This window comes from Rhinoraja longicauda, chromosome 27, assembly GCF_053455715.1.
Source record: "Rhinoraja longicauda isolate Sanriku21f chromosome 27, sRhiLon1.1, whole genome shotgun sequence".
Taxonomy (NCBI): Eukaryota; Metazoa; Chordata; class Chondrichthyes; order Rajiformes; family Arhynchobatidae; genus Rhinoraja; species Rhinoraja longicauda.
In genome coordinates this window covers 11,506,594-11,532,358 of record NC_135979.1, presented here as the reverse complement: position 1 = coordinate 11,532,358, position 25,765 = coordinate 11,506,594, and the positions used below count along the sequence as shown (strand labels likewise).

The 25,765-nt window shown below is 41.4% G+C and overlaps 2 protein-coding genes across 2 annotated transcripts in view; one reads left to right on the top strand and one right to left on the bottom strand.

Moving 5' to 3' along the window:
* The window catches only part of wdtc1 (WD and tetratricopeptide repeats 1), a 38,519-nt gene extending 17,139 nt beyond the window's left edge, over positions 1–21,380 (top strand). Inside the window, exons 5-16 of the mRNA XM_078423017.1 lie at positions 6–117; positions 1,531–1,718; positions 2,736–2,918; positions 6,666–6,760; positions 7,605–7,720; positions 8,792–8,864; positions 11,144–11,264; positions 11,641–11,814; positions 15,107–15,342; positions 16,356–16,530; positions 19,456–19,648; positions 20,826–21,380. Of these exons, the coding sequence (XP_078279143.1) occupies positions 6–117; positions 1,531–1,718; positions 2,736–2,918; positions 6,666–6,760; positions 7,605–7,720; positions 8,792–8,864; positions 11,144–11,264; positions 11,641–11,814; positions 15,107–15,342; positions 16,356–16,530; positions 19,456–19,648; positions 20,826–21,020 (1,861 nt within the window). The 3' untranslated portion in view covers positions 21,021–21,380. The remainder of the gene's footprint in view (positions 1–5; positions 118–1,530; positions 1,719–2,735; positions 2,919–6,665; positions 6,761–7,604; positions 7,721–8,791; positions 8,865–11,143; positions 11,265–11,640; positions 11,815–15,106; positions 15,343–16,355; positions 16,531–19,455; positions 19,649–20,825) is intronic.
* Positions 21,381–24,875: 3,495 nt separating this feature from the next.
* On the bottom strand, positions 24,876–25,658 carry LOC144606631 (uncharacterized). The gene has a single exon (XM_078422905.1). The coding sequence runs from the start codon at positions 25,656–25,658 to the stop codon at positions 24,987–24,989; it is 672 nt and encodes a 223-aa protein (XP_078279031.1). The 3' UTR covers positions 24,876–24,986.
* Positions 25,659–25,765: the final 107 nt, after the last annotated feature.

Below are 25,765 nucleotides of genomic sequence, written 5' to 3'. Positions count from 1 at the left end.
TACAGTTTGCTGGTCTCTGGATCGGATGATCAACACACCATTCTGTGGGATCCTTTTAGCTGCAAGAAACTGCTGACTATGCATACTGGGCACACTGCTAATATATTCACAGTGAAGGTATCCTCTCCTCTGCAGCTTGTTGAAATATTAAATGTGGTTTTCAGATTTGGCTGTAAATGGGTGCAGCTATTGAATTTCTGCTTTATGTAGATTTATTCTAGAGGTACAATCCAAGTATCGAAACGTTAGTGAACATTTATATTAGATTGATATTCGATCTAGTGAGTGTGCCGCATCTCTTTCCATGTCTGGCTGGGCATTCTTAATTTTGAGGGCAGTGACATAATTACTTTTACATATTTGCCTCAGAGATTTTATTCAGAGGTGTTCAGGTTCACCCAACTTACAGTGTGGATAGAAATAGTGCTTCCACAAGTGTAACTTTGAAGAAATTGCCCGTTGTTATGGCTAGAACACTAAGTGAATGGATTAAATTCCATCTGTAAAAACTTGATTTACTGTTCTTTGTTTATGAACTCCAGCGATTTTGCACTCTTGCTATCTCAGATGGGAGAGGTCAAATGCTCTCCAGTGCTGTATGATTATGTGATCTTCAGTTGTTACTGCTAAATGATCTTGGGAGGAGGCAGGTGCCAATATAGGAAACATTGCTTTGTGAAAGAAATACTTCTCTTACTTTAAAATGTTTTCTCTGGAGAGAGATCCAGAATTGCAACCCTTTGTTCCTGAATTTCTTCAGCCATCCTCCCTTCGATCCACTGTGGCTAGCTGTGGATTTCTGGATTTTGATTGTACCTTCCAGTATCTACCAATTTATACTGTGTCCACTTTTTGCTTCAGTTTCAATGAAGCAGCTGAGACATTTTTGTACAGAATTAGCATGGGTAGCATAGGGACAGAATAAAACTCCATCTACACAGTCTTATCAAAGGTTCCCAGCATGGATATATATATATTAGGATAAAATTAGAGTAAAACCTGCACAGACTCATCAAATAATCTCAGGGGTTTTGAAATGCAGTCGCTATTTCGTAGACCCATAATGGCAATTGAAAGAAATAAGGCTCCACAACTAATGAAGTGAATAATTAGATAATTATGTCAGGTAACATTAGCTGAGACGGGAATGTTGTGCAAATTGCTAGTTGGCTTGAGTGGTCCAGATTGTAACTGTCACAAACTCCCATTTAATGTATGTCGTGCATACTGTAACTCCAAGGAAAGTTAATGACAAAGATTGTTATTACTGTAATTCTGGGTGAGAGATGTTCTATTTTTGGTATTGCTGAGTATTGGCAGTGGCCATATTGTGAGCAGCTGGTGAGGATGGTTTGATCATTTTGTGCTTGTCTGGGAACTAATTAGATGGATTTCAGGATCTTTTGGCCGGGAATTATCTATGTTGAATGCACTGAATATCTAGTAATGGGGGCGACACCTCTCTTTATGCACTTGCTTTGTATTGACCTGGTGAGTTGTTTGCTGTATTTGTTACTTTTTGTGTTCCAGTTCCTTCCTCACTCGAATGATCGCACACTGATTACCGGGGCTGCTGATTCCAAGGTGCATGTCCACGACTTGACTGTTAAGGAAACTATTCATATGTTTGGCGAGCACACCAATCGTGTGAAGCGAATTGCAGCAGCTCCCATGTGGCCCAACACGTTCTGGAGTGCAGCAGAAGACGGAACAGTGAGGTATTGTTGGAGCATTGGCTCGTGCCTCATTTAGGTTGCATCTTGTGCAGTCATAGATCAGTACAGCACAGAAACAGGCCCTACAGCCATCCATTTACAACCCACAGGGGTCCCAATCGGGGTCCCTATTGCTCTGATCCTACATTTATCCCTAACATAGTTGTAACTGACAGGCCATTTGGTGCATTGTTTATGCTGCTTTTGTTTCCACTTACAGCTGTTATCTTTATAATTCACCACGCTTGCAATTTTAAGAAAGTTAAATGAAGATCACCCAGAATTACAGTAATACCAATCTTTGTCATTAACTTTCCTTGTAGCGACAGTATGCAGGACATACATTAAATGGGAGTTTATGACAGTTACAATCTGGACCACTCAAACCAACTCGCAATTTGCACAGCATTCCCCTCACATCTAATGTTACCTGACATATTTATCTAATTATTCACTTCATTACTTGCAGAGCCTTATTTCTTTTCAATTGCCATTATGGATCTACGCTGGCTTCAATTTGCCTTTGCAGTGAACTCTGCCTATTAGTTTCCATGTCTTCCCTATCACCACTTGACAAATATTTTCATTACACGATCGAAAATCAGAATGTTTTCAGTTGGACACATGCCAGTTCCACACCATTTAGGCCCCTTTCATTCCTGAAGCAGCTTTCATTCCGTGCCTACAACAGGAATATCCTAACACTTCCACTCAAATTTAATTTAAACAAGCCCAAAACCTCAAGGAGATAACAAAATAGTCGGACATCTTAAGGGAAGGATTAGAAACGGAGGGATTGAAGGCAATTTCAACAGATAAATGCATGCCAAGAAACAAAAGAGCTATTGATAAGAGAGTACAATTCTAGGCACAAGTGTAAAATCCAGAAATCTTTGAAGGTTGGACGGGATTCCAGAGTATGGGAAGGTTGAAGGTGTAGGAAGCTATGATGTCACAGAAGACCGGATAGTATACAAGCGACCTTTGTGTCACATTAATATGCAGTCTTTTCTATTATAGACAGTATGATCTAAGGGAGAGCAGCAAGCACTCACAGATACTGGTGGATCTCACAGAATACTGCGGACAACATGTGGAGGCCAAGTGCCTGGCCATTAATCCTCAAAACAACAACTATCTGGCTGTCGGGGCAAGTGGGCCCTTTGTGCGTGTCTATGACGTTCGCATGATTCACAATCACAGGTAAATACAATGAAGTAGCTGGTATAATGAGATTAATATTTGATTCAAGTGCTTAAAAATTATACATCTTGGGATACTACCTGAGGTGGAACCCATTCTTCACAGATGGGATGGCTGTTTTTTTCCACTGTCCTAACATCACTCTTGGAGGTGATGAAAATTTGGGTTGTGCAAGAGCTGCCTGTGAATGTCCATCTTTTACAGAACATAAAGGATTAATAGTGTTCAGTGGCATGTTTCTTTTAGGGTTAATCCTGTAAAATAATGTTATTGTCGGAAAAGAAATGAGTTAGTAATGTAAACATACTACATTCGCCTCAAGGAATCACCAGATTGCCTAAGTGCTCTTTTCACAGGTACATTGTCTCCGCTCCCAAATTGTTTGTCCTGCCTTTGACGGTCTTTCATTCATTTGAAGGCAGAGCCTGTTTCTTGTACATGCGTGGCTGAATTTTGGTTTTGGAGCACAAGCTACCTTTTTACTTCGTTGCAGAGACAATACTGGAGCAGAGAATCATGTTTAAGCCTGGTGTTGACCTCACTGAGATCTGTGCGATATGGATTTTTCACTGAATTCAGAATAATCTCACTTGGGTTCAGTAATGTTTAAGCAAGATTATTATTTGCCCAAAATGGATCAAGAAGTACTTAATAACACCAAGGCTATCTACATGTCACCAGATCAATTTTCAACAGAAAGGTTGGCAGTTCTGAATAATAGATTTCACTTTTGTTTTAGCTTTGCCCAGTTTTCGTGAAATGTCTTCAATTCCAATCTAGCTTATCTTAGTTTCTTATGACACCTATATGACTCCAACAAAAGCCCACTCTTTTTGTGTCATGCTTTGGGGACTAGTAAACTATCATGTCTGCCGTTAATTACATCCACCCTTTCAGTTGTTCAATTCCTAAAAGACACTTTTTCCAGATGGATTCCTGCTAACTCAATCAATGCTTCTGGAAATTATTTTATCCCTGTATGTACATTCTTAGGAATAAAACGTCCTACTTACCTAGCATCCCAGATAGTGAACGTAATAAATTAGCTAGAACGTGTCCCTAGCAGGCAATTGTTGCAACTGTTGTCTCCTTAAAAAATCTGTTTCTGTTCTAATGCAATAGTCCTTTGGCTTTAATAATTCCTTGTTGGTTGATGATCCCATTAATTACATTCAGTAGAATAGATCAGTAACAAATGCGTCTCCAGAGTAAGTATTAATACTGATATGTAATCCTTTTTATTCAGCTAAAGCAGGCCATAGTCTTTATTTATTTACTAATTTTCCTTTTTATTTTGTAGAATTCCTTGCTGTCTGTACAATCGTTAAAAGAACTGCAAACTAGGGCCCTTTTATGTTGAGTAAAAAGCAAGCATTTAACAAAGTAAATGCTGAGAGTTTATGATACGTGTGCGTGCATGTGTGTCTGCCCGCCCGCAGCTTTTTCAGCAGCATAGTCAACCACTGCAAGGGATTGCCCAGATCAGCATAATCTGAGTAAAGTAGTAACTACAAACTTTATTTTAATGCATTCTTTTTCTGGAGAGCATTGGCAAGGTCAGCGTTTATTGCCCACTCCTAAAAGGCCTTGAGGTGATAGTGAGCTGCTTTCTCAAAATACTATATCCTTCTGGTGAAAATACTTCTGTTAGGTTGGCATTTCAGGATTTCGAACAAATGACAATGGACAAGTGATTGTATTTCCAACTCAGGATGGCATAGAATTTGGAAGGGGATCTGCAGGGGATCAAGTTCCCAACTGCCTGCTAATCTTGTCCTTCGGTGCAGAGCTTGTTGTATTGAGGTGCTCAAATAAATTACAGCAGTGCATTTGTAGGTGCTCATAATGCTGTCACTTTGCACCAGTGGTGTAGGGATTTAGTGAAGAAACAAAAGATTGGATGCTGTAATGTAGTGAAAACAAATAGGTAGAGGAACATAGCATGTCAGGCAACAATTGTGGAGGCAGAGAGGTGATCAATGTTTTGTGTCGAGACCCTGCATCAGCTACAGGATTAGAAGAGTGAATGGGATAACAATTATTTGATTTGCTTTGCCTTGGATTGTATTAAACATCTAAAGTTGTTGAGACCGCACTCCACCAGGCTGGAGGAAAGTATTCCTTTGCTTTCCTACCTTGTTCCCTCGAGGTAATGTAATGTGGGGCGTCAGGAGGTGAGATACTTACCACAGGATACCTACTCATTGACTTGCCATCCTATTTTTTTAGGTTGGTCCAGTGTGTTTCTGATCAGTGATGACCCCCAGGATATTTGATAGTTGGGGGCTCAGTGATGCTAATGCCATCAAATGTCAAGGAAAATGGTTAGACACTCTCTCTTGGTGTTTGGCATTGTGGCGAAGTATATTTCTTGCCACTTTTGTAGCCCAAGAATATTACTTGCCACTTTTCAGCCTAGAGACTAATGTTTTTCAAGGCTCGCAGTATGTCAGGATAACATAGTTAGTTTACAAAGGAGTTGCAGATGGAATTGAAACTTGTGCAGTCCGCATCCCCACTTATGACCGACTGCATGGAAGGAAAAGCATTGAAATAATAGAAGATGGTTAGTCCCCAGACACTGCCCTGAGAAGCTTTTGCTTTGTATACATGCCTCATTAGGCTATGTTCAGGAACGGGACTTTCTCCCACGAGAGAATAACTCAATCATTTACCTGCTCGCAGTTTAAATGAACCACCTGTTCACGGTGTTTGAGGGTGAACCCTTGTTCTTTTGTTCCCTATACCTCAGCTGATCTGTAATTGATATTTTAAATTTAATGGTTATGCACCTACACGTTGAGGTCTGAAGAACAGTCTCGACCCGAAACATCATATTTTTTTTCATATTTCAGATACAGTGCGGAAACATGCCTTTTCGGCCCACCAAGTCCGCACCGCCCAGCGATCCCCGCACATTAACACTATCCCACACACACTAGGGACAATTTTTTTTTTTTTTAACATTCACCCAGTCAATTAACCTACATACCTATTTCTTTTCTCCAGAGATGCTGCCTGACCTGCTGAGTTACTCCAGCTTTTTATGTCTATCTTAAAACTGTTAGTTTGATGCATTTTTCATCGTCTGACCTATAGATTTCAAGCTGCACAAGATGGAGCTCAAGTTCATCTATTGGAGATGTAAGGGTGATTAGTAATGGAGGAAATTATTAGAAATAGTTCCGCTAGATCTTCCTTTTACATCCATTTCAATTCCGTTAACTGCTCCTGTATTCTGTTTGGCAGCAGCTGTTCCACATGGAAATCCTCAGTGGACATTCCTTGCTTATGCATAGAAAGAAACGGTACAGAAATATGCCCTTCGGAACCACCGGGCACCCATTTACACTTGCATTAATCATATTTTCTAAGCTCCCTACATTCTTGACTTCCCTCAGATTTACAGTGACCAATTAATCTACTATCCCACACTTCCTTGGGTTGTGAGATGAAACCAGAGCCCCCAGGGAATCCCGCATGGTCATAGGGAACATATGCAGCTCCAACCACATAGCATTCAAAATCAGGATTTAGCCTGGGTCATCTCTGTCACCCTGAGGCAGCAGCTCCATTTGTTCTGCTTCCGTGGTAAAGTGGGGATTCACTTAAGTAAGATTTGGAATAAAAGTAATTTCTTTCCACTTGCAGGTGTGTTAATGAATATTTTTACATCCGATTTGCCATGTCCGTCTGCCCCTCTCTTTCCAACTGGTGTGTGTAAATTTTTCGTGTTTCTGTTTATAGAAAAGCAGTAAAACCAAGCTCGGCGCCTGGAGTGCATACATTATGTGACAGGTACAAATCTGTGCCAGATGGAGCTGTTCAGTATTATGTAGCAGGTATGCACCATGCAATGTTTTTGATGTTTCCAAGATTTTGATTTGACTGACCTAAAAGATACATTATTAATATCTGATTATTTTCTGGTAAATACATTAATATCTGATTATCTGAAATACATGAATATATATATTAAAATCTAATATCTGACCCATCAACACCTGACGGGTCCTAGAGATATTTATTCGGAAATATCAACCTCAAGATGAAACCAAGGCAGATGGCAGGAGGAATGCTGACATATTGTTAGTCAGGTGAAGATTAGCATATTGAAAAACTGTATTTTCTTTGTAACAATAGTTTGATCCACTTGCACCTTTCTGCATTGGTGATGCATAGATTTCTTCAGGTTTAGTGTGAATCAGCATACCCTAACCGGACAGTAATTGTTTATCACAGTGTCTAACCCTGTTGGAAAAGGTGACTTTCAACTATTCTCAAGTGTCTGTCACATTTTGAGTCCACTTCATAAACTGTGATCTTTTTACTTGTTCCATCTTCGGAAAGTGTGTAAGAAGTTCCGAATCTAACATATCGTATCTATTGTGTAAACCATTCCACTGTGTTTTACAGATCAAATGAATGGGGGGAAAAGGCTTGAGAACAGCTTTTGGTGCCTGCAAATCAGTAATGGCCCTTTTTTTGGTTATTGCAGATGCCTGACTAATTGTTCCTGTTTATTTCTGATCAAAATCCAGTAGTTCATGCTTGAATCATGAATGAAGCTACGTGAAATCAATAGCTTCCGGTCACTGAAACGTTCGACTTGCTGGCTGTAGAATGATTTGCTAAACTATGCTTTTATTATGTATCCTCTGGCTAGTTCTCCCTCTTCTCCCTCAGGTCACCTCCCGGTAAAACAACCGGATTATAATAATCGACTTCGAGTGCTCGTGGCCACGTATGTGGCCTTCAGTCCTGATGGAACTGAGCTCCTGGTCAACATGGGAGGAGAGCAGGTAGGATAGAGTGTAATATAAGAAAATAACTGCAGATGCTGGTACAAATTGATTTATTCACAAAATGCTGGAGTAACTCAGCAGGTCAGGCAGCATCTCGGGAGAGAAGGAATGTGTGACGTTTCGGGTCGAGACCCTTCTTCAGACTGAAGAAGGGTCTCGACCCGATACGTCACCCATTCCTTCTCTCCCGAGATGCTGCCTGACCTGCTGAGTTACTCCAGCATTTTGTGAATAAATCAAAAGGATAGAGTGTAACGTCTCCCTATGTCAAAAGGCATCCCAGCAAGTGGTGGATCAATATTTAAGTCATTTGCATTGCAGCCCAATACAAGGTGGCGTGGGGGGGAGGAACACAGTAAGCAGGGAACTGGAATAGAATAGAATGTTTTTCACCTCCAGCCAGATCCAAGCTGTGATAATGATGAGGTGGGTAACAGAATTTCAAGGTGCTTTTTATATGCCCGTTGGCCTGGAGATGTGTTGATGAATATTTTGTGTCTAATAGGCGCTAACTAAAAGCCAAACCCATGGCAAATCAGTGTATTTGACAAGCTAGGACTGTTTGTATCTTGGGCCAAAATGTACACATATAATTGATGAGTAGTAATTAAGCAGAAATTTGAAATGGCAATGTAGCAACATTGGCTGCAGGTTTATGTGAGTACTGAGATCAGTAGCGGAGATCAGTGGAAGAAAACACATTCTCAGATCCCATCCTCCTTGTTTCTTGCAGTAAAATATTTAGCATTGGGCACACAAGTTTAGCACAAGTTAATTCTTGTTGAAGGTGGATCCTTAAGTGGATTGGTTTTACATTATGTAATTATGCCTTTTTCTGTTTATCCATTTTCCTTTTTTATTCCCCCATCTAGTTTTAGAAGAACTGCAGTAAAGCCAAAACACTCCACCCATGATTCTGCTCTTCACTTTTGCCAAGTTGCTTGTGAAGTTTTGTTGCAATATACGATAATTTAATTATTTTTTGTGAGATTCTACTAAACTGGTTAGGTTTTAGAACTATAATACAAAGATATCTACGGCAAGTAAATTAATTTATTTTATTTACAGGTTTATTTGTTTGATCTAACGAATAAGCAAAAGCCCTACACATTCTTGCTACCCAAGAAGTGCCACTCTAATGGTGAGTTACCCCCTATGTGTGATGTTTGTGGCAGGCGCAGGGATGGTGTGTCCTTTGCACCGCAGCAAGGGATGGCTTCCATTCCTTGTGTACATGACTGAGTTCCTGGCATTGCATCTCCTGCAAAGTCTGAGACTCTGAGCGTGATGGTTCCTGAGATTTTCTCAATGGCAAGTTCTGATGCAAAAACGGCTTGTGTGGATGATGCCAAAGGATTACGATAGGATTGTGGCAGATGACTCGTTTTATTTGCCTTCCCAGTTTGCAAGAAACTGTGTGCCATACTTTTTTGGTACTGTAGCCTGGATCAGACTTTACAAGTGGATTGTAAATGTTGCTATTAAAGGCATGTGGCAACGATATTGCAGGAAATTTGGTAATTTGATGCATTATATCTGTCATAACGTGCATCATAGCTTTTGTGTGCTGGCTTTGTCCAGGCTGTGAATATAATGGCATTGACAATGAGCTCGCCAATTGTTCTACCTTGAAAACTGGTGATTTGGTGTTAGACAGTGGCACAGCAGTAGAGTTACTGTCTTACAGCGCCAGATACTCAGGTTTTGATCCTGACTAAGGGTACTGTCTGTACGGAGCTTGTGCACTCTCCCTTTGACTGTGGGCTTTCCCCAGGTGCTCTAATTTCATCCCACATTCCAAATTTGTGCAGGTTTGTAGTTTGATTAGTTTCTGTAAATTGTCCCTAGAGTGTAGGATAGAGCTAGTGTACAGGTGATATTTGGTCAACATGGACCAAAGGGCCTGTATCCACGCTGTATCTCAAATTAAACTAAACATACAGCTGCATTTATCTAGGTGACCAATGAGTATCCATTATACTTCTTACTTATCCCTTGTTAGTATAATAGATGATTCTTCTCGCAGATGGTGCCAGGTTTGAACATATAACATGTGAAAAATACATGGTTGGAGACAGCACGGAAACCATTGGCAGGATACTACCAGCAGTTGCCTTTTAGTTGTTTGCTATATTCTGCCACAATAATGATAAGGTGCCTGAAGTAACGATCCTGTGTACTTTTAATCTGAAATTATGAGAATACCAGTAGCCAGACATTGTTGGTCTAACTGAAAAATTTCAAATGTATTTTGTAAGATTTTTAAGAATGCATGATGGATATTAATATAATCACAAAAACTGGAATGTGAGCCTAGCAGTACTGAATATGAACATTGATGAAGTATTGGATGAGGATATCTGTTTAAAACTATTTTTCCCTTGAGTAATGGATTTGTGGAACACATTTCTGGAACAAGTGTTTAATATCACAATTAACTCACTTGTTCTGGACAAATAAGTTGCTTTCGTTTGGAAACCACATTGCAAGTTGTAGATTCCCAAAGTTGTAGGACCTTGCAAGCAAATGGTAATGCTGAATTGTGAGGGTTTGATAATTGCATTCCTTACATATTGAAGTTGTCGTTGTATTTTAACTTGTCAATGGAGGAGCTGATTTTATATTCAACATTGTTTAGTTTTTACCAGAACCACACTTTTTCTGCAATCTACATAGTAGTTAAAAAATCAGATAATTGGAAAGAGGGGATTGGAGACCCATTTCAGCTCCCATTTGGGGGAGAATTGCATGCCTACTAACCTTATAATTCTTTACATTTTGCTCTTTTTGTATTCCGTTTCTGCTTATCTTTCATTTTGCATTCGCCATATGACTTTTGATCGGGTATGTTGATACATCACTCAAAAGGATCATCTGTATCCTGGGCTGCCCAGTGGCAGTGAGTGTATGTATTCTCTGGTGTAAGAATGCCTACCATCCCACAAGGATTTTTTGTTTTCTCTCTCTCTCTATCAAGTAGCAAGTGTAATGTTGCACCACAGTGTTACAAGATATGCCAGACTTCCTCTTCCTGAACTCGTCCATGAAAAGCAAAATACTGCTGGAAATCTAGAAATTAAATTAACGTGAAACTGCTCAATAAACCTAAGATTTACCACATGGGAACGCAATTGTACAGATTTTCAGCATTTAAAAAAACACAAAGGGAAAAAATGCACTACAAAGGGAATAAAGCATCTTGGATGATAAATGACAAATGGTGGAATGATTTGAGATTTGAAGGGGGAAAGGAGGAGGCATATGACTAGCAAGAAAGGATGGGAGAAATGGAAACATGGACACATTGTATAGTCGGACAGTAGATAGCGTGGCAGAAATATCTAAAGTTCACAGCCACATTTTTATATATTTACAGTTGTTCCAAAACTAAAATTCTGCCCCCTATCTCTCACCCTGTAGATTTACAGAATGGAAAATCAATGGCTAACGGAGTTACAAATGGAATCCACCTTCACAGTAATGGCTTCAGGCTATCAGAGGCATGGCCACAAAGTAGGCAAGAAATCATTCACCTTGAATGGTAAGGATTGCATTGAATTTACAGTACTGCGAGCTACCAAGAATGAGGCTCCATGACCAATCTGTGACAGTTTTATATTACATTTAATTAAATGTATAGTTAATTTATTGAATTTAATTTTATTGTTGCATCTAGTGTGCTGCTAAAGCTGCAGCAAATGAGAATATCATTGTTCTGATTTAGATCCAGTGTATATGACAAATACTCTTGACTCTACTGCATGTGTTTCCAGCTTGGCCAGTCTCTCTGTAGTAGGATGCAGAGCCCAGAACTGAGCAAAATTTGTGGATTTAAAAAATAATAAATGGAGATTTTGTCTTTATTGTAGAAGTTTAGTGCGCTCTCTTGTTCTGCACATTGACTTTTCTCTTTGCAGTGTTCCCTATGAATTGTCACCACATTTAGAGAAGCTCAAACAACAAGCAAACGATGCCTTTTCTCGGCAACAATGGACCCAGGCTATTCAGCTGTATAGCAAGGCCATTCAGCAAGCAGCCAGAAACCACATGCTTTATGGTAACAGAGCCGCGGCCTTCATGAAGCGCAAATGGTATGAAACGTTCCTGCTCCACCACTGGAGCTAAGTATCTAGCGAACTGTAAGCTGTATTGAATAGATATGCCATTTCGTTTTGCCTCTGCTGAATTCCTCATCACTGCAGTGAAATGAAATCTATTCCATGTTTGTTTTTTTCACTTTTTCTGTGAATGTAAAAGGTTTTTTTTAAGATAGGGAAGTGAGATGCAAGATGCTAAAAATGCAGAGTGTTGGGTCGTGTCACATGGCAACTGGGCAAGGCCTGGAATCACTTCCAGAGGTGGTAATGGAGAGAAGTTCAAGTGTAGCACTCAAAAGAAAGTTGCAAAAGTATCAGAATGGAAATTGCAGTGCAAAAGGGAGAGGGCAGGAGAGTGGATTGCTTATTCATTAAGCTCGTGCAGACGTCAGGCTGAATGTTTCCTATCATGTTGTAACCACTCTAATTCTAAGGAGAGATTGAATTCCAGAGCCCATTGCAATACTGTCTGAAGGCTCTGCCCTTGCTGGTTAACAGATGGAATTTGGATGGGTGGAGGTGCTGGAAGACAGTTGGGTCCAAACAGCAAGGATAATTAATTTAAAGCTTCCACTGCCAAGCTCCAGTTTGCCAAATTACTCATGTTGTCAACACTGAGTGCAGTACATTAAATTGACAGGTGCAAGTGAATAGCCTCTTGGAAGGACTTTTTGACACCCTGGACAGTGGGAAGGCATGATGTAAAAAGGCAGGTATTGCATCCCCTACGGTTACAGTAAGTTAGTAAATCATAGAGTTGGCGTCATGGAATTTGCTTGCTGGTTGGCGTTAGGAAAAGGAATCCCTGGACAAACTGGCTTAACAGACAACTCTGCATCACACTTCAATTAGCAAATCACATAATTGTACAACTTCAAAGCTAGGAGAATGCCCTTCCAAGTTGCCCAATAGAGTTGGAGCTTGTGTAAACTATTAGTTGGGATAGAACATCAATCCAGGTTCCCTGATTCAAAATGGCCTCCAAGAAGTAGCATATTCAAAGAAATCCAAAATTAATTATGTATATAATTTGCTAATAATATTTTACAACTGGTCTTGCGTTTCAGAGTACAGCAGCTTAATATCTGAAGGAGGGTCTCGACCCGAAATATCACCTATTCCTTTTCTCCAGAGAAGCTACCTGACCCGCTGTGTTACTATAGCTTTTTGTGTCTATCTTCAGCCTAATACAGTGCCCTCCATAATGTTTGGGACAAAGACCCATCATTTATTTATTTGCCTCTGTGCTCCACAATTTGAGATTTGTAATAGAAAAAAATCACATGTGATTAAAGTGCACATTGTCAAATTTTAATAAAGGCTATTTTTATACATTTTGGTTTCACCATGTCAAAATTAAAGCAGTGTTTACACATAGTCCCCCCATTTCAGGGCACCATAATGTTTGGGACACAGCAATGTCATGTAAATGAAAGTAGTCGTGTTTAGTATTTTGTTGCATATCCTTTGCATGCAATGACTGCTTGAAGTCTGCGATTCATGGACATCACCAGTTGCTGGGTGTCTTCTCTGGTGATGCTCTGCCACCTGTATCGCAGCCATCTTTAGCTTATGCTTGTTTTGGGGGCTAATCCCCTTCAGTTTTCTCTTCAGCATATAAAAGGCATGCTCAATCGGGCTCAGATTGGGTGATTGGCCACTCAGGAATTGACCATTTTTTAGCTTTGAAAAACTCCTTTGTAGCTTTAGCAATATGTTTGGGATCATTGTCTTGCTTTAGAATGAACCGCCGGCCAATGAGTTTTGAGGCATTTGTTTGAACTTGAGCAGATAGGATGCGTCTCTACACTTCAGAATTCATTATGCTACTACCATCAGCAGTTGTATCATAAATGAAGATAAGTGAGCCAGTACCTTCAGCAGGCATACCTGCCCAGGCCATAACACCCCCACCACCGTGTTTCACAGATGAGGTGGTATGCTTTGGATCTTGGGTAGTTCCTTCTCTCCTCCATACTTTGCTCTTGCCATCACTCTGAAAAAAGTTAATCTTTGTCTCATCTGTCCACAAGATCTTTTTCCAGAACTGTGGTTGCTCTTTTAAGTACTTCTTGGCAAACTGTAACCTGGCCATCCTATTTTTGCGGCTAACCAGTGGTTTGCATCTTGCAGTATAGCTTCTGTATTTCTGTTCATGAAGTCTTCTGCAGACATTGGTCATTGACAAATCCACACCTGACTCCTGAAGAGTGTTTCTGATCTGTCGGACAGGTGTTTGTAGATTTTTCTTTTTTATAGAGAATTCTTCTGTCATCAACTGTGGAGGTCTTCCTTGGCCTGCCAGTCCCTTTGCGATTAGTAAGCTCACCAGTGCTCTCTTTCTTCTTAATGATGTTCCAAACAGTTGATTCTGGTAAACCTAAGGTTTGGCTGATGTCTCAAACAGTTTTATTCTTGTTTCTCAGTCTCGTAATGGCTTCTTTGACTTTCATTGGCACAACTTTGGTCCTCATGTTGATAAGTAGCAATAAAAGGTTCCAAAGGTGATGGAAAGACTGGTGGAAAGACTATGTGCTGACAGCTCTTTTATACCTGCACTAATGAGGCAATTAAACACACCTGAGCAATTACAAACACCAGTGAAGCCATGTGTCCCAAACATTATGGTGCCCTGAAATGGGGAGACCATGTATAAACACAGCTGTAATTTCTACATGGTGAAACCAAAATGTATAAAAATACCCTTTAATAAAATCTGACAATGTGCACTTTAACCATATGTGATTTTTTTCTATTACAAATCTCAAATTGTGTACAGAGGCAAATGAATAAATGATGGGTCTTTGAGCCAAACATTGTGGAGGGCACTGTTACTAAGACTGAAGGTTATGCTCCAGCTGTAATCCGGCATAGACGTAGTTAGATGCTCCCATAAAGTAACATCTGCGAGTGGATTGGTCACTATTTTATTGACCGCATTTAAAGCTTCTAAATCCATGCTCAACAAGCCTGAATGCCAGAACAATTAATCACTGATGTTTCTTTATTTGTTGCAGATTCTAACCATTCTCAATTTTTAAATGAACTTTGAGTATAATCAGCTGTTTGAAAATCGTATTCTTTTTGTGGGACTATTTTGAATGAATGAATGAATAGGTTTATTGGCCAAGTATGCATATACAAGGAATGTGCCTTTTGAATCATTGTGTCAGGATTGAGGTTCTATTTTCAAATAAAGCAAGCTAAATGTCCGATGAATGAATGACACGTTAGTTTTTAGCCTAGTACGTCCAGCATCTGATCGCTATCCTTTCTTCTCTTTCAGGGATGGAGACCATTACGATGCTCTCAGAGACTGTCTGAAAGCAATTTCTTTGAATCCCTCCCACCTGAAGGCCCACTTCCGCCTGGCACGTTGTTTGTTTGAGTTGAAGTATGTTGCTGAGGCTTTGGAGTGCCTAGATGACTTTAAGGGCCGTTTTCCTGAACAAGCCCATAGCAGTGCCTGTGATGCACTCGACCGAGACATCAAGGCAGTGCTCTTTGCAAAGACTGATAACTGTAAGTCCCAACAATCCTGCTATCCCCAGTGTGCCATTGTCCCACCGCCACAATCAGACTTCCATGTGTTAGCATTTTTAATCCATATTTGTATAAAGTGAAAGAAGAATTCAACCAACGGAATGATGGTTATACAAAACCTAACGGTCAGTATTCGGAAACAAGGAATGGTAGCTCCTACTAAACATGGACTTTGTTGTTATAAGCCCCAGATACAGGTGATGGTGCCAAAGGATTCCTTAAACTTTAACTTCATGAGTGAGGGCATACGGTTTAAAATGCAGAATAAACAGGAGGCCAGGGTTTGTGTGATGAAAGGAAATGGGTGGAAATTGAAAACAAATTTATGTAAGAATTTATGCCCAAGGATAAAAATATTATATTTGTGGTTGTTTGGGGGATGAGGTCAATCCCCCACTCTTGGAGGTCAGCAAGAGTGATGCCCAAGGGATATCTAGTGTAGGTAGAGGTATGTGTATGCATTTTTGATGGACTGGCTGTTATAGAGTCCTGATGATGGGTGCTTAATCTGGGCTGAGAAGGCATCATTTAAACTTTCTGAAGTGCACCCAACACCATTTTCTAGCCAGTGATTCTAAACAGGCACAATTAGTTTTCATGCAACTCCAAGTGATTTGAAGTTCTGTCTCAAGTTATGTGTCAGCGCACTTCACACATGATTTAAAGACTGTTTTGTAAACTACACCCATTTGTCTTTGTGGAATTTGTGTATTCTCCCTGTGATTGGGTTTTCTCCCACATTCCATAAACACGCAAAGTAGTCCATTAATTGTCCATTCTAAATTCTTCCCAGGTGTATAAGTGAGTGGTGGAATCTAGCATCAGGTTGATGAGTATACAGGGAGAAATGTAAAACAAGAGGATTAATGTAAGATTTGATGGTTGGTGCGGTCTTGGTAGGTCAAATGGCCAATGTCTCTCTCTGAATCTGAGTGTAAACAATGAGAAGGAGTCTCCACTTTCATTTGAATATATTTCTCTTTTTTTTGCAGCTGATGAGAAAAAGACAGGAGCTACAACACCAATCCGTATCCGATCAAGTGGCAGGAAAGATTCTATCTCTGACGATGAGGTGATTCTGAGAGAGCGAGGTTATGACTACAAGTCACGCTATTGTGGCCACTGTAATACCACCACTGACATAAAAGAAGCCAACTTTTTTGGAAGGTAATTTTATAATTTGCATCCAAGCACCAAGGGTTATGAAAGGCGCTTTTTTAACTGAGCTGTTAGTGTATTGGGCACTAAATTGCAGCAAAATGTTGTTTTAAAGTGCTGTGCACTATTTTGTAAAATATTCCCAAGATTGTTAATTGTTATATTTCAAGCAGAAATATATATATTTTTTAAGTGCAAACTCTGCAAATATGGCAACATTTATGATTTCAGTTGCAGAGGTTACTCTCTAGAACTGCTTGTGTCCATCAAGGATACTTGTCATCCTGGACAGTCCCTTTTCTCTCTTCTACCTTCTGGGAGAAGATACAGGAGCTTGAAAGCTCGGACATCCAGACTTAAAAACAGCTTCTTTCCCACTGCATCTAACTTCTGAAACAATTACCTCTTTCACACCCCATTCCCAGAGGTGCTTGCATATACTCTTTTTCTTAATTCTACGATATTCAGTTATTTTGTTATTGTACTTAAATATTCTTTTGCACTACTTGGATTTTGCACAATGATCTTGCTTTTTTGCACTCATATTTATTGTTGTAAGTATCATTGCTGTATATATACTGTTTACTCCGTGAGCTTCATATGAACAAGGAATTTCATTGGTGTTTATTACCATAAATTTTTGGGTATCTAAATTACTAGAGATTTGGTTAAGTGCTTTAACCACAGCCCTGTGACCTCCAGACATGATTAGTCTGGTGCTCTCCTGGCTGCCATCTTGCATCTTCCACAAACCTGAGTCCATCTATCTGTCGGAGATGGACTCAAAATGCTGGAGTAACTGGGGCAGGCAGCGCCTGTCTAAAGAAGGGTCTCGACATGAAACATCACCCATTCCTTCTCTCCAGAGATGCTGCCTGCCCTGCTGAGTTACTCCTGCATTTAGTGTCTATCATCCATCTGTCTGTCAGCAGCATGTCCCATCTGCATTGTTTGTTGCCAGATTGGCATTCTTTCTTTTGTTATATACTCATCCTTGCTTTCAAACTTTTCTTTGGCAAATTCCCTCCCTTTCTTAGGAAATTCCTCCATCCCACAATCCTTTTTTGCCCTTAGCACAATGGTTATTTCAATGGTTCATGCTTGGCAGCTGTGCCTTCAGCTGTATAGTCCCAAATTATGGAGTGCCCCCTCTAAACATCTTCTAATTCCCTTGTAAAGAAACATTTTGCAGCTACATTTTTATTTAAAATTCATTCCTTTGTTAAATTTCATTAACATATATGTAAAGCAACTTAATAGACAATAGGTGCAGGAGTAGGCCATTCAGCCCTTCAAGCCAGCACCGCCATTCAATGCGATCATGGCTGATCACTCTCAATCAGTACCCCGTTCCTGCCTTCTCCCCATACCCCCTCACTCCGCTATCCTTAAGAGCTCTATCCAGCTCTCTCTTGAAAGCATCCAACGAACTGGCCTCCACTGCCTTCTGAGGCAGAGAATTCCACACCTTCACCACTCTCTGACTGAAAAAGTTCTTCCTCATCTCCGTTCTAAATGGCCTACCCCTTATTCTTAAACTGTGGCCCCTTGTTCTGGACTCCCCCAACATTGGGAACATGTTTCCTGCCTCTAATGTGTCCAATCCCCTAATTATCTTATATGTTTCAATAAGATCCCCCCTCATCCTTCTAAATTCCAGTGTATACAAGCCCAATCGCTCCAGCCTTTCAACATACGACAGTCCCGCCATTCCGGGAATTAACCTAGTGAACTTGGAGCATTATACTACAATGGGGCAGAAAGGGCAATTTCCAAGAAGCTCTAAACTAGCTGGCGATGGTCGTTTTGTCCCAGTGATTTTTGAGATCCTACCTTGACCTTCTAGACAGTCGTGATGGGCCTGCTGGTCTTTACATGAGAATCAATGTAAAAGGGGAGAAGGTATTGTGCTATTAGTCAAAGATTGCATCACTTCCATATTGAAGATATCCTGGAAGGTTCTTCAAATTAGACCATATGGATAGAGATTAGAAACAAAACATGGGTGTTGTCACTGGGAGTGCATTACAGACCTCCCAACAGTCAACAGGATAGACGAACAAATACTTAGGCAGATATCGGGAAGCTGTGATGCAAATAGGGTTATCGTACTGGGAAATTTAAATTTCCAATTTGGTATTAAATAATACCTTGGTATTAAATGTTTCGAAGAGGCACAATTTTTGAGTTGTGTTCTGGAAAGCGTTTTGATGCAATATCTAGATGGACCAAAGATGGAAGTAACATTACTGGACCATATCTCGGGGAATATATCTGGTCAATGGAGTGAGTGTTAGTAGGAGAACATTTTTGAGATAGTGGCCATAACTCCATATATCTTAAACTGGTTTAAGGGATGGACCAATAATTAAGGTCTTAAACCAGGGTAAGACCAATTTAATTAGCATAAAGGAAGACCCAGTAAAGGTGGATTGGGAACATCTCTTTGTAGGCAAGTCTATATTTGTTCCTGAGGAAGCATTCAAAGGAGAAAGAGGAAGAGTTCAAGGCCATTGTACCAGCAAGGGGTAAAAGACAGGGGTACCAAGTATAGGGAACCCTGGATGTCAAGGAATATTGAGGTAGGATAATGAGAAAAAAAGGAAGCATAGAATGTATAGGGACCTAACGGCAGTGGAGGCCTGTCAAGAGTGTAGGGAGATGATTAAAAACAAAGCTAGGAAGGCAAAGAGAGGTTATGATAAATCTGACAGACAAGACTAAGGTAAATCCAAAGGTGTTTTATAAATAGTAGTTGGAGCTGCTGATAGTGATAGTGGCTGCGTAATTGGACGTAAAGATGTAGCAACTGCAGGAATGGGGAGGCTTATTACTTCAGTAATTCAGTGGAGGGGGTGGAAAAACAGACCATGTTTTGATTATAACTAAAATTGTTCCCTTTTCATGTGGCAAATGGTTCATCTTTCCTTTCAGTAATGGTCAGTACATTGTCAGTGGTTCCGACGATGGATCCTTTTTCATCTGGGAGAAAGAGACGACAAACCTTGTTCGTGTTCTACAGGGTGATGAGTCGATTGTGAACTGTCTGCAACCACACCCAAGGCATTGCTTACTCGCAACAAGTGGCATTGATCCTGTGGTTCGTCTCTGGAGTCCAAGACCAGAGGTATGAACGCAAAGAGATCGACCGGGCTTCTGAATTATTTCAAAGGGGACACTTGGTTAATTCATCACAGGGCCAGAGAACTTCCTAACCACACATTGAACTTGCAAAGCCCAAGGGCTATAGCAGACTGATTGAGAGCCACCTACTAACTGAACATCAACAGGGGGAACCAAGTACTATTTACTCAACCAGTTCTTTAAAAAATGATTTAAATGAGTTTTACATAGAACATCCTAGCCACAATGTCTGTGCCGAACAAGATGCCAAAATGAATTATTAAATTCCAGAAACAAATTCTGGAGAGGCTTCTTGTCAGAGTGTGTTTGGCCTGGTGAACCTGCTGTCATGTTGAATGAATGAGACAAGCAGTGCAGATGCACTTGAAGGGAGAAAGGAATAAAAAGTTACGCTGAGTGAGGGAGGTGATATAACTTGGGAGGAACCTCGTGAGCACATATAAACAAAAGAGCCTACTTTAATTGTAATATTTATTAAATGATGTGAGCCATTGATCTTCCCAATTTTGTCAAACAATATGTTTCATAGATTAAAGGTTTTCAAGCTGTAAGCAAGACAAGGAGTGAACAGTGAAGACACAGAAATTTGGTTTTGATGGGACTTGGGTGATGTGTGGAGGAGCTGTGTGGAAGTCAAACAGAAATTTTAATTCAATTAAAACCAAGCCTTTGATTTCAGTAGGTCATTTAATTAGATTCTGTGTAGTTTGGGACTGACTTGAAATCATTTTAGGTTTAGATTACATTTTTTTTAAAGAAGCTAATTGAATCTAGGGCAAAACAAGCACAGAGTGTGTGGTGAAGGAGCAAATTCAAATGCAAATTTGATGTCAAGGCAGTAAATGGCTATTGAGTAAACCTACTGATTTTTATGCACGTGGTATCAGTTTTAAATTCACTTAAATGACAGCACAGGGATAGTGATATTTTCTTCACTGCAACTGGTATTAATTAACCTGCAACAGATCGGCACTGCACTGGAAAGTATCTCAAATTGCACTGCTCATGGCAACAATCTCTGAATTTGAGATGGCGATAGAAAAAAAATCCAACACTATGCTGCAATGTATCTTTTGCCCATCATAATGGACACGCGCATGAATCTGCGTATTAACCTCAGGAGCAGATCTAATGGTTAGTAACTTTTTTTTCTTTTCCAGAGTGAAGATCAAAATGAGAGAGTAATTGAGGACATGGAAGGGGCTTCACAGGCAAACCAACGACGAATGAATGCAGACCCCCTAGAAGTTATGCTTTTAAACATGGGATACAGGATCACTGGACTGACCAACAGTGGGATGGCCTCGGATGATGAGGAAAACACTGAAGGCCAGGTGCAGTGCCGGCCAAGTTAAGAAGCAATGTGAAGAATAGCGTAATTGGGACAGACCGGCAAACAACCATCTGTTTAGTGTCTATGGCTGAAACACTACTGTCCTCAGCTACGCATAAGCCATGTTCAAGAAGCAATGATAGGGTTTACATCCTTTCCAACGTCTATCTCACTCTCATATGGATGGACCCTATACCAGTCTGCAGAAGCTTCAGCGATGTTGCAGCCCTATAGTGAACAGCTGACCAGGTCAGACCTGACCTGAGACACAGAGGAGACAATATTGTTTCTGGTGACTGAGAAAGACACGTTTGATAAGCAGAACTTTTTGTAAATTGTTTAGATGCTGCTTTCAGTTTGTATAAATGCTTCTTCTATCACATTCAGTCCCTTTTGTGGTGACAGTCCATCAACAACAAACAGACAGTAATACTGTGGTAAAACAAACTCCTTTAACAGATCTGGGGTCAACAGTTTAAGTCAATATTTCCTGTTGCAGTTTTAAATTTGGATGTAGAGGGTCACTTTCCTTGATCGGGTCCTTGTAAAACATATGACCCTTATTCCACCTCTGCCCAGTCATCGTGTGCGAAATATGTGAAACTAGACATGTCCAAACAATGGAATCTTGGTGCACCGTCTGTACTGATGTAAGATCATGAGAAGCAATCCATTAATATTTGCTATGAGATTAACATTGACCATGGTAACGTATGGGGTCTGGTTTGGAAATACCTCAGCATCAGCATGTAAACAATCTGGATGGGTCTTGCCCCACATACATCACACACACTTGGTCTGTTCATTACACTCCCAACTCTCACTTACCTTGGTCCCCTTCCACAGCACCCCCTGCCCTCTTCCCCAAACCCCCCACCCCTCCACCCTCTTCCCCCCCCCCCCCAACCCTCGCCGCTCTCCTGTCCCAAAACCCCATTCCTCTTCACTCCCATCTCCCTGCCCTCATGCACTCTGTTGATTCTCCACACTTCCTGGCTGTTTGCTTCACCGCCTCTCCTTCAGCACTGATTCCGTGACAACCATCTGCTTTCTAGGACTTGGAATGCCCAGTGTTCCCTCATTGGAATCCTTCTTAGGTGTCCTTAAGACTCTGATTTCAGTCCATTCAGGAGCTCGGGATAATGTCATCTTTGAGAGAAGGTTCAGCGAGAATATGCAACGTGGACTTATATATTTTTTTGCTGCCTGCACCATTGGATAAATTGTTGCAACGTATGCGCTTATTTAAATATTGTTACCAGCTTTGCATAAACGCAGCTTTGTTGATGGTGGAGCTGCAAGGTGTGATCAGATATCTCATTCTAATTTCTAATCTTCTCTGAGATTGGGTATTTGATTGGAAGTTGTAGGTTGCAGTAGAGGAGAAAGTTTTGCTTTGGGAGAAGTCGTGATTGATATGCTGGCAAGTACGTAACTGGAGAAGGCAACAGGCTAACATAGAGCCATTAAATGGAATACTTGACAAGTCTGGTGGATTTGGTTAGCAAACTATCCTTCCTCGTCTGAGACTCGTGCTGAGATTTAACCCTGAGAAGACATCTCTCAGTGACAATTTCAAGTTGTTTCTCTTGAACTGAATGAAAATTTTGCACACAAAACAAATAATTTTAGGCATAAAGATGACAGATGAGGAAAATTTAATATGTTAGACATGACAAGGCACTATGTTTTGGTGTAGATTTCTCAGGTACAAAGACCAGTGGGTCTATGGTTGAAGACACAATACATTATACACCCACTGAGATCAGATTCCTTCAGTATTTGCTGCCAGTGAATGTGGCTGTTTTATTTACTTACCCCATCAATTTCTGAACAAGCAAATTCATCACACGTAGAAGCTGTTTTGCTCAAAGGCAGGTCTTGTCAGATTCCACGTAATGTTCACATAATGCTGGATTGGAGGTTCACCTCTGCGGCATCACACATTCATCAATTTACTCTGAAGGCCACTAATTTGCTACTTTCATGAGGATGGAAGGAATTATTGGTTCCAATCCACAAAATTGGGTCAGAAACCTCATCTGCACGATGAAACAGAATGTAATTGGTTTAGTCACTGATTACTTGCAATTACTGCCCCATTAATTACTCGTGGTTAATTGCTCACTTAAACTACAGTGTGCTTCTTGAGATTCTCTGTCGGAGCTGCAGGGTTAAACTCAACCAAGAGGAGCCCTGTAGCTCAGTGAGGAACTGGTGTGATTGAGGTGCTGCCAGAATCCATAGTTAACTACCAGCTGCTCCCACTATCAGCCATTATGTATGTGACTGCATTGCTGAATTGTTAATAGTTAAGTATAATTTAGGTTATGATGTGGTTATGAATCAGAATTTTTCTGTATAAAATCCTGCCTGAGTCTTTTGACTGAGATTGTTGCTCATTTGCAGTTGCTTGAGAGCTTTGATCCGAAACTGCAGCCTACAGTGGGGGTCAATCAGTACAATCTATTAATGGTGGCAGTGGGATTATCCTCAGATGGGGTTATTGGCTGAGTCATTGTGGTGAGATTAATGGGTTAGTAGTCGCATCCACACCAACCCAAAGGTTTGGTGCCAACTGTATGTTTAAACCTCACAGTTTGTTGCTCCTGTTCTTGTCTGTGTTTTGATGATGAATTGCCCGTGGGAAGCTGCTAACTGTAAAATTAAATTGTTACTCCACAGTTGAGGTTTGCCAGCATTAAATGGCCAATTTAGCAGAGTGGATTTATTGTATTTTCTACTTTTATAGGGACTATAATTTACAAATTTGTTACTCCCAATACACATTTAGTTTAAGGTACATGGAAAAAAGGCTCTTCAGACTACCGTCCATTCCGACCATCCATCAAGCTGATCACACTGGTTCTAATTATCCTACTTTCTCATCTACTCCAGACACATTAGGGGTAATTTTACAGAGGCCAATTACCCTACAAAAGTTGCGCATTAGTGCTTTTAAAATCACAATTTGGTCACAATTAAAACTGAAGTTGCTGCAACTTGCACTCTTCAGGTCTCCTGGTTTTGGTGTATGGGGAAAAAACTCTGAAACAATGTGCTCTAAAGAATATTATTAATTTCAATATTTAATATGCCATTTGGGAAAGGAGCAGAAGAAATTGCCCAAAGCAGGCAAAATTAGTTGAGTGTAGTTAAACATTACAGACCTCTCTTTTCTAGCTTTGTCCCCACCCACTCCCACGACGAAAGGTCTCCACCTGTAACATAGCCTATCATTCCCTTCTTCTGATGCTGCCTTACTCTTGAGTTCCTCCTGTGCTGTATGTATAGTTTGGTATTATGGTCAGCATGGACCAGTTGATCTGAAGGGCACGTTTCTATGCTGTACAGCTCTTTGACGTCTCTAGTGCTATTGTGGCCCTTCAGATAGTGTGGCAACCAGAATTGTACAAGTGACGTAGGTAGAGAGAGAATATTTGGAACCATTGACACAAATGATGTTCTGCAAATATAAAAAAATTACCTCCAAATTAGTGCAGATACAGATGTTTGTAAACCAATCTGTAGATTGGCTTGATGGTCAGGGCTCCACACCATACCTGACGACGTCAGCCAAAGCTTCAGGTGATGGGGGAATTGACTCGTGACTAGCAAATTATTATTTTGGAAAAACAAGTGTTATGTAGGTGGCGAGAGATGCTACATTAGATCCTGCAGGGAAAAGCCGATGGATGAAAAGACGTAGGCAGCCGGATTGTGAGCCCAGGTGTATGGGTGCACCGCATCAATTTCCATCCCTACCCCTCCGTGAAAGGGTCAAACTAACACGCTTCAAATCCACCCTTAGTTTGCAACACGATCTGCACCCTCTCGTCACACTTCCCAGGTTAGATACAGACAACGCTCCCGCAAATTCACTGCGTTAACTAGATTTTTCTTTATTGTGATTTACATTCTGCACGTCGATAAGATACGGAGACCCATAGAACAACGCCACCGACCTGCGGCCACTCGGCCACTCGTTTCATTTACTAGACCAAGGGACGCAGCCGCGGAGCCCGAAGGCGGCGGCGACCAGAAAGGGCGCCCGGTGTCCCCTGCATTTGAGGCGGGTTTTGATGCTCTGGCTGCGGGCGACGAGTCCGACCTCTCCCTGCTGAGTCCTGATTCGGATGCGGTTAACCAGCTCCCCGTGTTCCACCGCCTCCTGCTCGGCTCTCACCAACATGTCGTGCAGCTGCTGCAAGCCCACCTCCAGCTCCCGGACCCGCAGCTGCCGCCGCTCCAACTCCAGCAGCCGCCGCCGGGCTTCGGCAAACTCCATGCTGCTGCTCGGAGTCAGGGCCCGCGACACCGGCTCACTCGCGGCGCTCTCCACATCCTTCTCTGCCTTCACGACATCCCCGGGTGGACTCTTTCTTGCGGCGACTTTAGCAGCAAACTTATCCCGCAGCTTCACCATCGCGGTGCCCGCTGCAAGTGCCGGCGTGTGCAGCTGGCGCAGCCTGCGCAAGGGGCGGAGCTGTCGCAGGGAGGGCGGGGCCGATGGACCGTCACAGCGGGCGGGGCCAGAGGGGTGACGCCTGGAGGGCGGGGCCAATGGGTGACACAGAGGGGGCGGGGCTGATGGCCCATCACAGTGGGCACGATCAGAGGGCGGGGCCAGCAGGGTGACGCGAGGTTGACGGCCCTTCATAGGGGTGAGGCAGCGGGGCGTGGCCTGCGGGGAGACGCAGTCTGAAGAAGGGTCTCGACCCGAAACGTCAGCCATTCCTTCTCTCCCGAGATGCTGCCTGACCTGCT

Coding starts and splice junctions, on each gene's coding strand:
- LOC144606631 (XM_078422905.1), bottom strand. CDS start 25,658: ATGAAGGGCCGTCAACCTCGCGTCACCCTGCTGGCCCCGCCCTCTGAT.